The sequence below is a fragment of the Streptopelia decaocto genome, assembly GCF_964273445.1.
Source record: "Streptopelia decaocto genome assembly, chromosome: 1".
Taxonomy (NCBI): domain Eukaryota; kingdom Metazoa; phylum Chordata; class Aves; order Columbiformes; family Columbidae; genus Streptopelia; species Streptopelia decaocto.
The window spans coordinates 74,707,265-74,721,200 of record NC_138663.1 but is presented as its reverse complement, the minus strand read 5'-3'; the positions used below and the strand labels follow the sequence as shown (position 1 = coordinate 74,721,200).

At 40.7% G+C, this 13,936-nt stretch overlaps 1 protein-coding gene across 1 annotated transcript in view; it reads left to right on the top strand.

The window, feature by feature from the left end:
* The window catches only part of MPPED1 (metallophosphoesterase domain containing 1), a 65,319-nt gene extending 52,117 nt beyond the window's left edge, over positions 1-13,202 (top strand). The window contains exons 5-7 of the mRNA XM_082072213.1: positions 1,745-1,860; positions 6,630-6,743; positions 10,528-13,202. Of these exons, the coding sequence (XP_081928339.1) occupies positions 1,745-1,860; positions 6,630-6,743; positions 10,528-10,646 (349 nt within the window). The 3' untranslated portion in view covers positions 10,647-13,202. The remainder of the gene's footprint in view (positions 1-1,744; positions 1,861-6,629; positions 6,744-10,527) is intronic.
* The last annotated feature ends 734 nt before the right edge of the window (positions 13,203-13,936 follow it).

The following is a 13,936-nucleotide window of genomic DNA, read 5'->3' as shown; positions in this document are numbered from 1 at the left end:
CTCCTAACTGGACCATGAGTTACCACCCCAGCAGTAGGAAGATAAGAAAACATGTACATGTGAGTTAGGTGCTGTTCTTCCTATGAGGAAAGCTGCTAGGAGTTGAACAGGTAACCAAAAAAGTGTGATTTCATGTCCCTGACATAGGGATATGCTTTTTTGTGAGCCAGGTGCCTTGATCTGAGCAGCCTGACTTGGAACAAGGCTTCTGCTTCATTGCTGCTGCTATTAGCATCTCTTCTTCATACTCCTTCACCTCACTTGTTTTTTTCCTGGGACACCTGTTTATCAAGACCCTGGTTATCCAGGGTGTGTGATGAAAAGCTGGGAGATGAGCTCTTAGTTGTGGAAACAGAAAGCCTTTCAGTCATTGTCTAGAATGGTTGAGGCTCTTTTTTGTCTGTGAAAGAAAGGCAGGGAACCTTCCGCAAAGCTCCCTTCTTCCTTTTACCAGAATTTTATTTTCTTCCCTCAGGTAAGCCACATGCCTTTGTATTTTAGCAAGATCTGTGTTTTAAAAGCTGTTTCCAATAGGCATGTGCTTTACAGCATTCCAGAAAGAAAAGTGGAAAATATATCATCATGAAGATGTGCTAATTTCTGAAATGTTAGTCAAGCATCAGTAGTGGAAGAGGATGAATAATAGCTTTATGGGCATTTTCTTTTGTCTTTGGCATACATGATGTAAAGTGGAGTTCAGAGAATTTGTTTGAAAGAATTCTTTCTGTCTCTTGATGCAGTGAGGGAGTGTAAAGCTTTTTTCAACAAAGTAACATCTCAAAGAGAATTCTGGTTGATGTGTATGTATTTATAAACACTAAGGCTGCAATTATCATAAACCTTATTAAATCACAGCAGCCTATTTGTTGTTCTCCAAATATGGACATGGCCAGAAGACATCAGTCAAAAAATTATTTAAAAATTCCAACCTAAAACTAACCCCTCAATTTTGTGACCTAGAATTAGAGCATAAACAGCAAGACATAATTTACCAGTGTGATAGAATTGCTGTGAAATACAGTTCTTTAATCAATGGGATAGCAAGATCTGGATAAATTGTGTTCTAACTGGCAGTGTTACTGTCGCACTGCTCCATCATGAGCACATTTTAAAAAATGTAAATGCCTGTCTGATAAGAAATCCTGAATATGTAAAGTCTTCCTTAAAATCAAGCCCACACACCAGAGAACAGAAGAAAATTGTGTGTGAGAAAAGAAGCAGTATTCTTGTTCTGATGGGATGCTTCCAAGTAGGGAAACAAAGCAGCGTAGATGATGTCCCTGACTTGGGAGCAGGATCTCTCCTTGTGCCAGTGTCTGTCCTTGCCCAGCTGGTCGTAGGCTGAGGGCCAAAGGTCGTGGGAGCCAATGTGAAACATGTATCCACACCCAGGTATCTGAGACAGGTGTTCTTCTACATGTTGTGAGAGTCCAGCTCACTAATCCACAGATGGAGATCTTGGTATCCAGGTCTCATAAGAGTTATTTTTCGCCTAGTTAGAGGAATACCGTGAATATTTTACTGTATGCTGCCTACTGAAAGCGGTAAGGACTGCACTGATTTGCCACACAAGTTAAATAACACTGGATGTATGGAAAGAGGGTTTTGCTGTGCACACAATAAAGAAAATGAATGCTATTTGTGTCTCCAAATTCCATGCTAGTGGAGAGTCAATCTCCATATTTTAATTAGATAACCAGTACATGGAAGTAGCACTGAAGACATTCTCCTCCTCTCTTGGCAGGCAACCTTGGTTTTATGGCTGGGGCTTTAATCTTCCACGAGGCCAAGCACTATTAGAGAAATGGAACCTTATTCCAGATGGAATAGATATTCTTATAACACATGGACCACCTCTCGGTAAGAAAATACTAGTGCTCTTAGCTGTGTATTTCAGATGATTATAGAGTAACTGATGGCTCTCCTTAGAAAAGAGTGCAATCCTGACTTAGAAAAGTTAAAAGTAACATCTATAATGATTTCAGCAGCACCAGGACCTCAGCTCAGGTTATGTTTCATGATGACCTATGGTCAAGGGTAGGAAATTAAATAATGGCTTAAAATAAAGCCTTAACACATAAAGCCTTAGTGAGCTTTATAAATAAGCAAAGTCTAGTTTTCCTGTGCATCTGTCCAGTCTGCCACTGGTGAAATTAGTAGATTTAAAGCATGGAGCCTGCTTGAAGAGAATGAAGGATTGGGATCTTATATTTTTAGCACTGTCTTTCTCTCTCCCTTGCAGTAGCATTCCCCACCAACAAGTACCCAGAGTCTGTATTTGTCCTCATTATGCTGACTTGGTGCATCTTCTGCTTCAAAAACCCAAATGCTGCCATTGTTTGCCTGTTCTTTGGGTAGCATGGGTGAATTGCCTGTCTGCTATACAATCTGGCAACACTAGCAGGCCAACAAGAGATAGTTTTGTATTTGTGTTTTAAAAATATTAATGTAGGTTTTGTAAAACCCAGGAGAGATATCTTGTATTCCTAAATAATAGTGAAATTATATAGAAATAATACAGTCGCAGAAACTTGTCCAGATTTAGTAAAGGCTTAAGGCTTTTAATGTATTTTTCAGTGTATTTAACATATAGCAAGCTCTATTAAGGCAACTGTGTGTTTAACTCTCACCGATTTGATAAATGGACACAAACATGAAGCATGTGCTTAAGTGTTCTGCTGAGTCTTACTGTGGAGGAGTCCTTTGTGTGAAATGAAGGCAGTTGGTTTCTTTAAACCTTTAGATTAGTCAGTTTCCTGAAGGTAAAACCCTCTTGTCTTCCACCCTTTCTTCTCTTTCAGAGCTTGGAGGAGAAAGTATCTAAAGGGTTTGTGTTTTGTTGTTTTCTTTAGAAAGACATGTTTGCATTCCACTGCTCACTAATCCTGATGGAAAGGGCTTCTTTGTGAGCGGTTTCTCACAGTAAGGGCATGTGTTTTGATACTTCACCTCAGTGGAGTCTCATGCCATGCCATAGGCGGTTTTTAACATGGACCTGTGTTGTAAAAGTGCATGGCAGGAATTGTTTAGACCTTGAGATACTGGCTCCAAACAGTCAGTACTGGAGATTAATCCTCGTTAGGATCCAAGACATGTTGCTGGGTCTTTGATATAGTTTTATTTATAAGGCATATTTAAAACCTTTTCAGAAGCTTTTTTGGCACTTTTAAAGCCATTTTTAAAACGAGCTCATCAGTGGTAAAGAAGTCCAACCTTTGCCTGATCTACAGAACATCCCTGTATCTAGCACTTGAAATCCCGTGTGGGGAAGGGGAGAGAGTGGTTGGCACCACCCAGTGTCAGCCACCTTGCTAATTTAGCCACCGGGCCTCTCCAGGCAACCTCTGGGACCAGCAGAGGGAGGAGAACCTCTAGGGAGCACTGCAGAGCTGGCACTCAACAGACATGCTTTAATAATAAATTTAATAGTAAATTTAATAATTGAAAAGTAATTTAATAATAGTAGTAATTCTGAGGAAGAGCCGTCCCTCTCCACTGACTGTAAGGGGATAATGTGAATTCCCCCCATCTCCATATCTCAGTATTTGTTCAATTTTTTTTTTTTTTTTTTAATTTCTTAAGCTTCAACCATCCTCCAAGGATTTTCTTTTCTAAAGTTCCCATTTCTTTGTCTTTTTGTTATTGATGCATTAATAGATGGCTCAGGCACAGAACCCTCTCCCTGAGGGCATCAGCTGTTGGTCCCCCTGACACCCGTAGCAACAAATACGTGATGCTTCAAAAGAAATTAGCACTCCGCCTAACTTAGAGAACCTCCTTATTGTGTAGCTCTGTCCACAGGCGTTTCAGGAGAAAGGATCCTCCTGACCCGCCCAGCTAGTTATTTTAACCAGAAAGCTGATTACTGTTGTTCTGATCTTGGACAGCATAACTAGAGCTGTTCCTAATGATCACAAATAGAAATCAGTGCTCTTGCAAATTCCTTTTTTTTCTCCAGCATGGCTACTTGAATTCTGTCTATCATCCATTTTCTGTGCTGCTATCTCATTCCCTCACTTCAAAAGAGCGTGCATCCTCCTAAACTAGTTAATACTACATTATTAGAGACATTTCAAACTGCCTGCATGATTTAGATGCAGAAGCACCATTGATAGTTAATGGACGTGGTGGGTTTAAGTCAGTTAGGCACGTAATAAAAATCTGAGGGTTTGTTGTTTTTTTTTTCCTGTTTTAGAGTAGTGCTTTCTGATGAAACCGGGACAGGGACATGGAGGAGGTTCACACAGAAAACAAGGGTTAAAACAGCTATTACTGACCATTTTATTAGTAACTTGTTTAATATTAATAAAGATACACCATCTATTTCATAGTTTATGAAATACAGTATTCATGATTATGGGATTAGTGCTAATGCTCATTTCTCTATCAGCATATTTTTGTTACTTTCATGTATAGTATAACTTCTTAAGTCTTTTATCTCATTCCTAAAGATCTGCATTTATGATTCTTTTATTTCTCTTCAAAAAGTTCACTTTTCTTTGTTTTTAATTTAATTTCACCTTTAAGTCTTCATTTGTCGCTGTCTGCTTGATTGTCTGTGACAAAGATTTATACTTCTCCTGACAGCTGCAGAAACCTGTTTCAAGTAACCAAACATTAAAAAACCCCTAAGATGAGCTCTAATTGTTAGCTAGGTGTAATCAATTATTCTTAGTTTGTGTAGTCAGGTGTACATAATAAGCTGCAAACATATGGGAAAGCTTCAGAAGGGTGATAATGCATGTAAACAAAAACATGTTCAACATAAATAATGCTTAATTTAATGGAGAAGTTAATTTTATGGATTTTTGTTTGTGAAGTTTTTGAAGTGGAAATACTTTTGGCTTTATGTTCACCACAGACATTTTGACAATTAACCGTTTCAAATCATTGTAGTAACAAAACCTATGGTTATAGCATGTGTGCTCTGAAAAAAGCACGACTGGATTCCAAAGGAGTTGCTGGCCTCACTTTGATATCTTAAATACTAATTATTTCCTACAGTGAATTTTGACCTGCCTCAAATACCAAGAGTGACTGGTAAAATTGGTTACTACGGCTGGGCGTTGCTCTGCTCTGTCTGTAATTCAGTGGGGCTTTCTCTTTGCACATCCCTCCAGCAGTGTCTTCAGAGGTGTCTGAATGAATTGGGAGTCTGTGGCCATTATCAGAACTCCTTTTTGACACTTAGGATGTTGCAGTCCCAGTTCATTTCTGAAAGCTGGACTTTACTCTCCGAGTCACTATGATGCAAGGGCAAATTTTTACCGTTTTTGTAAAAGGGCACAATGTACATTATCAAGCACTGGCATCTAAAGAGTTATTTCTGTGTGTGAACCTACCCTGATACTCTAACAAATTCTGAGAGCTCTTCCAAGAGCTTGAATAGCACAGTTTTGGTCTTTTAAGCCAGTGGGTTAGCTGCTGTTTAGCCACGCCTAAGTGGGCATCAAAAGTAAACACAGGAAAACGAGGTCCAGTCTCTATACCTCTCTGGTTGACAACTGTTTTCTCAAAGGCACAGTATATTCATGCTATTGCAGCACTGTAAGAGACACAAATCCATGACAGGCACACAGGAAAAGTACCAGCTAAAGAAAAATTTGGGCCTGATGAAAATGGCAGAACAACAGAAAGAAAACAAGATTGGTTATTGTAAACTCTCTAATACAACAACATCCTTCTTATACTACTGCTTTGAGGGAAACGTGAGACTTCAGTTGGCAGTAAGCATCCCCCTGCAGTATGTTTTTAGACATCTGAGCAAGTTGGTGTACATTTTTGTCTGTATTTGTAAAAATTGCAGTTTTATACAAACTTTGTGCAAGTAAATATAGCACTTAAACACATCTACTGCGGAAGGGCTGAGTTTCTCTTCCTATCTGAGGTCCATAGATTTAGGCTTGCTGTGTCATGAAGTACTTAATCCAGTTTTCCTGGAGGATGTTGTTTTTAGGCATGCTGTGCGTCCCTCACCTGAGTCCCACTCCTCTAAAATTCCATGTGATAGCAATGTAGTTTTATTATTAGCAACACAGATTCCATGACATCAGTTAAAGTGTTCAATTTAAGAAACTGGATCCCAGGACTAGGGTTAAATAGATAGATGCTGATTTAGATTCTTTGGAGACTCACTGTGGACACACTGCTCTTTACACCTCACTCTCTGAAAGGAAGAAGAATGGATAAAGCCTTGAGTTTCCCCATTAACAGCAGTGCAAAAATGCTTTAATTGCAGTAATTCTTTTGTCCTTGAAAAACAACTGACAAGAGCTATAGGGCGTGTTCTTCAGATGGGCTTTTATGGTTTTCCTCAAGTACTTTTCCTTCCTTCCTTCCTTCCTTCCTTCCTTCCTTCCTTCCTTCCTTCCTTCCTTCCTTCCTTCCTTCCTTCCTTCCTTCCTTCCTTCCTTCCTTCCTTCCTTCCTTCCTTCCTTCCTTCCTTCCTTCCTTCCTTCCTTCCTTCCTTCCTTCCGCTACTTATCAAGGTAAATGCTGTTTTTTCCATGTCAATTCTTCCATTGCTGCTTATGAAAAGCCACGAGACGTGAAATCTCAGAAACGCTGTGTAGCAGTACAGCTTTGCAGATAACCTGTCTTCTTTTAAAGCTTTCCTTTCTTTTCCAAAGGTTTTCTAGACTGGGTTCCTAAGAAAATGCAGCGAGTAGGATGTGTTGAGCTGCTGAACACAGTCCAGAGACGAATACAGCCAAGGCTTCATGTTTTTGGACATATCCACGAAGGTCAGAACACATTGCTTTCTATATATATTTGGAAACCACAAACACAGAAGTTGTCTGGTTTAACTAACATTTTCAAACTTGAATGTCTGAACTGAAGCACTTACGGAATTCAAATACTTATTTAGCTGCATGTATAGCGATGAAACTTGCTGATACCCATATTTCGGTATTTGTACTATATATGCAGCAAAATAAGCTTCTCTTTCAGTTTCTACATCTATAAAACAGGGTGATGCCTCCTTCACAGGGAGGATTACTGTGAATTTTAAAATAAGAACACAAGTCCAGTAGTTACAGAAAGCGACTAAGTATTAGGATTGATGGATTGTATTTTCTTCTGCTGAATCTCTCTGACTTAAGATAATTAATGTAAGCCTTCTGTGTCTCAGTTTCTTTGTTTATAAAACGGGTAAGAATGCTTTGAGGGGTGCTTCTGAGGCTTAATCTTCAAGATTGTACAATAAAAGTTGTCTCTCCCCATCAGTGCTTATACAAAGTTGAAATCAAGAGGGATGTCACTGCTGACTTGTGTAGAAGTTCAAGATATTTATTCATGTATTTATTTGCTTTGGCAGGGAAAACATTTTGTGCCCAGACTAAACAAAGCAGTTCTCTTGACTATTTGATTTTTAACTGGAAAAAAAATTGGGTTTCCTTTGCATAAGTCTGTAAATGTTGACAAATATGCACCACTGAAGTCAGTGACAGCCAGAGGTCCTCTCCAGACAAAGGAAAAGGTAGATGCTCTCCGCTGTAGAGAAGTCTGTCCTGTTCACTTATCATGGCAACAAGACAGTACCCCCAGCAAAAGAAACCACTGGGCTGTGCAGGAGTGTACCCAGTGGTATGTAGCCATATATTGCCAGCTGCTTAGTTCTTGGCAGTGTTAACTTATTGGCAGGAAAAGGTGCTCCACAACTGCCAGTTTTCTGCTTCTGGGACTGCTCCAGCCTTTGATGTAGGATCTCTGTGGGTCTCGCAAGTGTAGAAATGAACAAATAGAAAAACTGGAGTAGCTGGCCTTCAGATACTTCTGGGTTTGTGAAGAACCATTTTATCCTTCTGAACAAATCCCACTCTGACTTGCTGCTGGGGCTTTCACCATGCTAAGTTGATATTAGGAAAAATTTCTTCATGGAAAGGGTTGTCAGGCATTGGAACAGGCTGCCCAGGGAAGTGGTGGAGTCACCATCCCTGGAGGTGTTTAAAAGGTGTTTAGACGAGGTTCTTAGGGACATGGTTTAATGCCAGTGTTAGGTTGTGGTTGGATTCGATGATCTTGAGGGTCTCTTCCAACCAAAATGATTCTATGATTTTATAAGTTAGAAGTGACATGGCTGAGAGGTGTGATGGTATAAAATCGGTGGACATTCAGATCATTATTTTACAGCTCAGGAATTAAGTCCATTCTCCTCGTGTGTCTCATCTCCAGTGACCTGTTAATACCTAGTTAATGTCTAAAGTGCTTTTAAATCACTGAATAAACAAACAACACATAGGCAGTATTTTTTCCTAACCCTTTGCTGTTAGAGCAGTCTTTGAGATTCCATACAAGAGAGCTAGTAAATACAATTCAAACGTATTATCTTTTGAGAAATCGTAAGCCAAGTGGGTTGCAGGGGATATAAGCAAATAGTTAGCAAGCCACGAAGCTTCAGGCAGGTAAACATAACCACATCTGCTAAGACCAGGCCCAACTTTGGCTCCCAGGGGAAAAGAATGGCACCTCCACAGAATGGTAAATCTGGTCACTTTATACAGTTGGCACGGTAGGTATTGGAACACAGAAACAAGATGCTCTTCTTGTTAACTATCATAATTTAGAGAAAACAAATGGGAAACTGCATAGCCTGTTTTGCAGTGGGATGCTAAATCTCTGCAGAGGAGAATTCCCATTGCAGACAGCCTGTGCAAACGAAGCTGCTCTTTGCAGAGAGAACGCGTGATTTGAACAGATGAGTTCTTCCCCTGACTGAGCATAGCTACATCTGCAGCAGTCATTTACTGAACATCCGTGAGGAAGAGATGCTTAGAAGAGATGTTTCTTCCCTATTCCCCCTCCGCACTGCTGTCTCTGCCAAAAACATACCTCTACACTTGGGCTTGCTGCTGATTGACCCATGGAAGTGTCAAGCAGCATAGCAGGGACTCTGACTAAAATCCTGATTAGCCCATTACAGCCAGATCTGGGCTGAGGTCATGGCCAGGGAAACTCTGTTGGCGGTGGGGTAGGAGGGAAAACTGTAGCATTAGGAATCTTCCAGCAAAAAGAGCCTATTAGCAAGCTGATTCCGTTCTCTCTGAACGTGTAGGTGAGGAGACAGAAAGTCCCAGCAGCAATGCTGACTGTCCTCCGTGCAGTTTGTGTTTTACACAGAACAATTGTTCTGTGGCAAACAGCAAATGATTTAAAGAAATGGCTGTGACAGGAACCTGACAGAGTTTTCTTCCCTCCCCAGTCCCTAATTATAGTGTGGTTTTTCCATGGGGAGTCCAGGAGGCCCTGCATTATTCAGGATATTTTGAGAAACAAGAAAGAAAGGAATTTGGTTACTGTTTTGTTTTAAATTATGCAACTATCAATGCTTCTATAAGACACAAAATCGCACCCAGAAAAACTGTAGGATGCTAGGATTTGAATAGCTGTAACTCAGTGTGTGCAGCAATGCATACATTTTACTGTTAACTTCATTAATGATGAGATTGAATTGAAGTACAAATGCTTTCTACCAGGTGAGTTCCCCAAAATCATATATTTCTGATTCTGAATGCATTTCTTCATATTGATCATAACATTTCAACACAAATTTCCAGCATTAAGCTTCTAGTCTTAGTGTGATCAAGCTTATGTTTTTTTCCTAGCCATTCATGAAAAGATTTTTGACAATGGAGAGTATGTCTACTTTTTCATAACACCAGGGCAGTTAAAGGGCTGCTTCTTCACTTTCTGAAACAGCATTTCACCATATTTCTAAAGGCCTTAGAGCTGGAAGTTTGATTTTCTGCAGATTTATCTCTGGAATTGTTTGGCTTGGGTGTCTGGTCAGGCATGAGATGTAGTTAGAGCTTTTTCACCACTGAGAAGACATACAGAAGGGGGTTTTCTCCTGTGGAAATGTTATGGTGTCTTAGGGTGTGAATTCACCTTATATGTCAGAGAATGCATTAATAAAGCTGGTTTTCCTCTGCCTGGGCAGGCATTTCCATCAAATTTGGTGGAAATTGGTCAACAAGTTAAAATGTGGGAAAAAGAGGTTACCGCTAGACAAATCCCAACCAGGTGCACATGCACATATACTCCCCTTAGTCCAGCAGTGATTTTTCTTCATTGGTGTACAACACAGGACAAGAAAAAAGGTGGAAAGATGAAAATTACCCAAAGTTTGCTGCACTGATGGCTGCAAACCTAAATGACGAGAAGTATGTTTTCTTCAATGCTGCAATGGCCTAAGCTTTATCTTCTAAGCCTTTCCAAAACTGAGAAGGTTTTAAGAAAAAAGCTTTGCTGAGAAAAGTATTTGTCTTTCTAAAGAGGTTTGCTGAGCAGCCACTAACTAGTGAGGGTCCATTTTGCTTTTCTTACACAATTTAAAAGATGGCAGAAGGTTCTGCTGTAGGACAAAGATGGTATTAATTCAGGAGACTTTTGTATTTTGCATGTAGGGGATTTTTAACTTCCTTCTGACTAATAAATGTGGCACTTACCATTGTGTGATAAAGGTGAATAATTAAAAGAAGATAATAATAATGAGAGTAACCAGAGTGGTTTCTTCTTTCTTTGTAGGTTATGGTGTCATGGCTGATGGAACTACTACCTATGTGAATGCATCTGTGTGCACTGTGAATTACCAGCCGCTTAATCCACCTATAGTTATTGATTTACCTACTCCAAGGAACACATGATTATAATGAGGATTTAAAGTTGTACCCAACACATTAGCAACTTTGTATTGCTGGCTGAGAATCCCAATAGGGAACCATTCAACAAAAAAGCAAAAACCTTCTTCTTTTTCCCTGCTAGCTCTTCACAGATAAATTTTGAGTGACAAAAGTGGATGAGGAACAAAGACATTTTGGTGCCAGAAACAGATTAAAGACTTCAACATTTCACCATTAAAATATTTGTGAACACAGAAAAGTGAATGCATTCCACATATATATATATACATATACATATATATCTCTCTCAAGTAGGGACTTTTGTATATACCGTACATTATATTGGACTTATTAAAAGACATCTTTCAAAGGAGTGTTTCTTTAAGAAAGTTTGCGGTTTAAACTTAAGTGTTTAGACTAGGATTTCCTCATTTCAGATGTTTCCCAGTGAGCTCTTGGTAAAAGAAAAATGATGGTAAAGATGTTTTCCCTTAATTAACATGGCAAGTATAAAAGATGGTGCACGAATGACCAGTCACAGGAGGAAAGCTATTACTTGAAGTCCTCCAGGTCTAAGTCTTTGCATCTATTCAAAACCAATGCAATAGGCCCTAATTCACTATACTGAAATGAAGTTTTACTACATCTGGCATTACAGATGGTAAGGGAAATGGTGCATATTGCCGGCATGCTGTAAACAGCTCAACGTTCAAGAAGGGAGACTGTGTTAAGTGCAGTATAAACTCAGGAATTTGTAACCTGGCCTCGCCTGTGAAAAAAAAAAAATTACATTTCCCTTAAAAAAAAAATAAGGAAGAAAAAAATATGACTGTGTTTTTGTCTGGTAAGGCGGTATGTGATTGTATGTAAAAAGCAAAAAAAAACCCCCCACCCAATACTCAGCAGTGGCATTTTAGATAAAGCCCACTGGGACTGTTTGTTTAAAACTTGTTAATGTGACATACAGCCAATGATGAGATTCCTGGTTTGACTTTAGCCTCACTCAGAAGCAATTAAATGTCATTGTGATAGTTTTGTCCTTGGGGAGCGTTATGGATGTCAGGGGGAAGGGGTCATCCCAAGGTGGAGTTTGGGCATCCTAAGTGTGATGAGTAGTAAGTACACAGCAGTGGGTACCGAGCAGGGCTCACCTCACAGAACCTGTCATTGCTGTTTGCCCGCTCACAGACACTGCTGAGAGAGGCCTGAGACAAAATCGTCCACCGTGTTGAAATCCATCTGTCACATTGCATGTGACGGCAGTGTCAGCAGCTGGTTGGAGTGGCCAAGGCTGCCCATGCAGCTTTCCTGCAGGTGAACAGTGGTGTTGAAGCTGCTGGGATTTCCATCCCATCCTAAGCAGAAGCTTGAGAATTGATGACAAACCCATTTCCAAAGCCAAGTGCTTCAACATGCCCTACAAGAAATAGGTCTGCCTTGAACTAACAAATATCTCCATTCTCAAAAAGGAGCCTTTTTGCCCTGACAGAGATAACTGCTGTATTCTGAATGTGGACATCCTGAATTTGGGGCTGACAGCATCTAGACGTTAATCTTGTTCACACATTGTGCAAATCATCGCACTGCCGATGCTAGCAGGTTGTGAGCAGGTCTGTGCGTAGCCCACATCTGCACACATGCATTGGATAATTGTGTATGTTACTTTTTGCCTGATATATGAATGGAAATGTGAGCCTCACGTAGCAGCTGCATGTACATTATGTGCATACGCAATTAGAAATAGCTGTGTCGCAAAACCAGGCTATGTCAGCCTCAATTCTAAGCAAGGTGGGCAGAAACATGGTGTCTGTCTGGCTCTGCATGTGCAGCAGCTCTTCCAGCTGCTGCCGAGACCAGCGACATGCAAACCCAGTAACTAACTTGTGCTGTGGACCCACCAGAAACCCACCAGACAACATGACAAGTCACAGCTCTGACATTTCTTGTAAGCTCTTGGGTGGCTTGAAGTCTACATTAACTTGCTTCTTTTTCCTGAAAAGAAACCCAGAATGATCGGTGGTACCTGCAACTGGTTTTTGGGTGAATAGTTCACAAAGTGCGTGAGCAGTCTGCCATGAATTCAGATGGGGCCACTTTTGTCAAAACTATTGCTGTAGAAATTGCAGGATCAGCTCCTTAATCAGCAAGGACTGAATTGCGTAGTTGAATATGAACTCCCGCTTTCACTGGGAAGATGAGCAATAGCATGTAGTTAGAATAAAAGTGTCTTAGCTAGTCACAATTCAAGTGGCTTGAAACAAATGTGGCAGGAAATTGGCTGTATGTTAAAGAAGTCTGAAATGTTTACATTCGCTCACGGCACTTAAAGAGACTAAAATGTTAAGTGGGGGGAAGAGGTCCTTTTATTAGCCTCAACAAAATTTCTATGCCAACCATAAACTATTCTCTTAAAAATAGTTTTTTCCTAAGGTATCTTCAAAATGCTGTGTATTTTTATGTGAAAAGGATACGAAAGCAGCTGTTACTTCAAAATATCATTTAAAGTACTTGAGGTATGAGAGCTTAAAGGTTATTTAATCATTTTTGCATAACTTGATTGTTGTTGTAATTTTTGGTCAAGCATGTTAGACAAATAAAAGTCTTAAAAAAAAAAAAAAAGCGCCTCTTTATATCCACCTCATGCATTCAGCTCCATGTGGGCAAAGGCTGCCCACATGGCTCAAGAGGTAGGAGCCAGCCTGTGGGATGCTGAAGTTGTCACCACGACCCACCCCTGTGGGTCAGCGCGCGGGGCAGCTGGCAGAGGGGGCGGGGGCAATGGGGGGATGGCAGAAGGTGCCTGGATCCATCTGCCAGTGTCAGGTCTCTGCAGCTCCTGCAGAAGGGCACAAGTCGGGAGTTGCAGAGAGAAGGGAAAGCAGCAGCCGCTTCCACTGATGTGGTATTTTGGTGGGGAAATGCACCAGATGTGCCTGTGAGGCACGGAGAAGCCAACGCTGCAACAGAGCGGTGAAGCAGTAGGGAACTGAGGTGCCGTGCTTCGGGAACGAGCAGCTATCAGGGGAAAGATGGTTCGTGGTCTGGGTTGAGTCTGTAAGAGCACAACCCTCACAGAGAAGGCAATTAAGACAAGGTGGCTATTTTTATTTAAACTGTGGCACAATTGACAGCCCCTCAGTTCCAGAAGGACAGGGAACTGCTGGAGAGAGTCCAGCACAGGGCAACGAAGATGATGAAGGGAGTGGAGCATCTCCCGTATGAGGAAAGGCTGAGGGAGCTGGGTCTCTTTAGCTTGGAGAAGAGGAAGCTGAGGGGTGACCTCATTAATGTTTACAAATATATAAAGGGTGAGT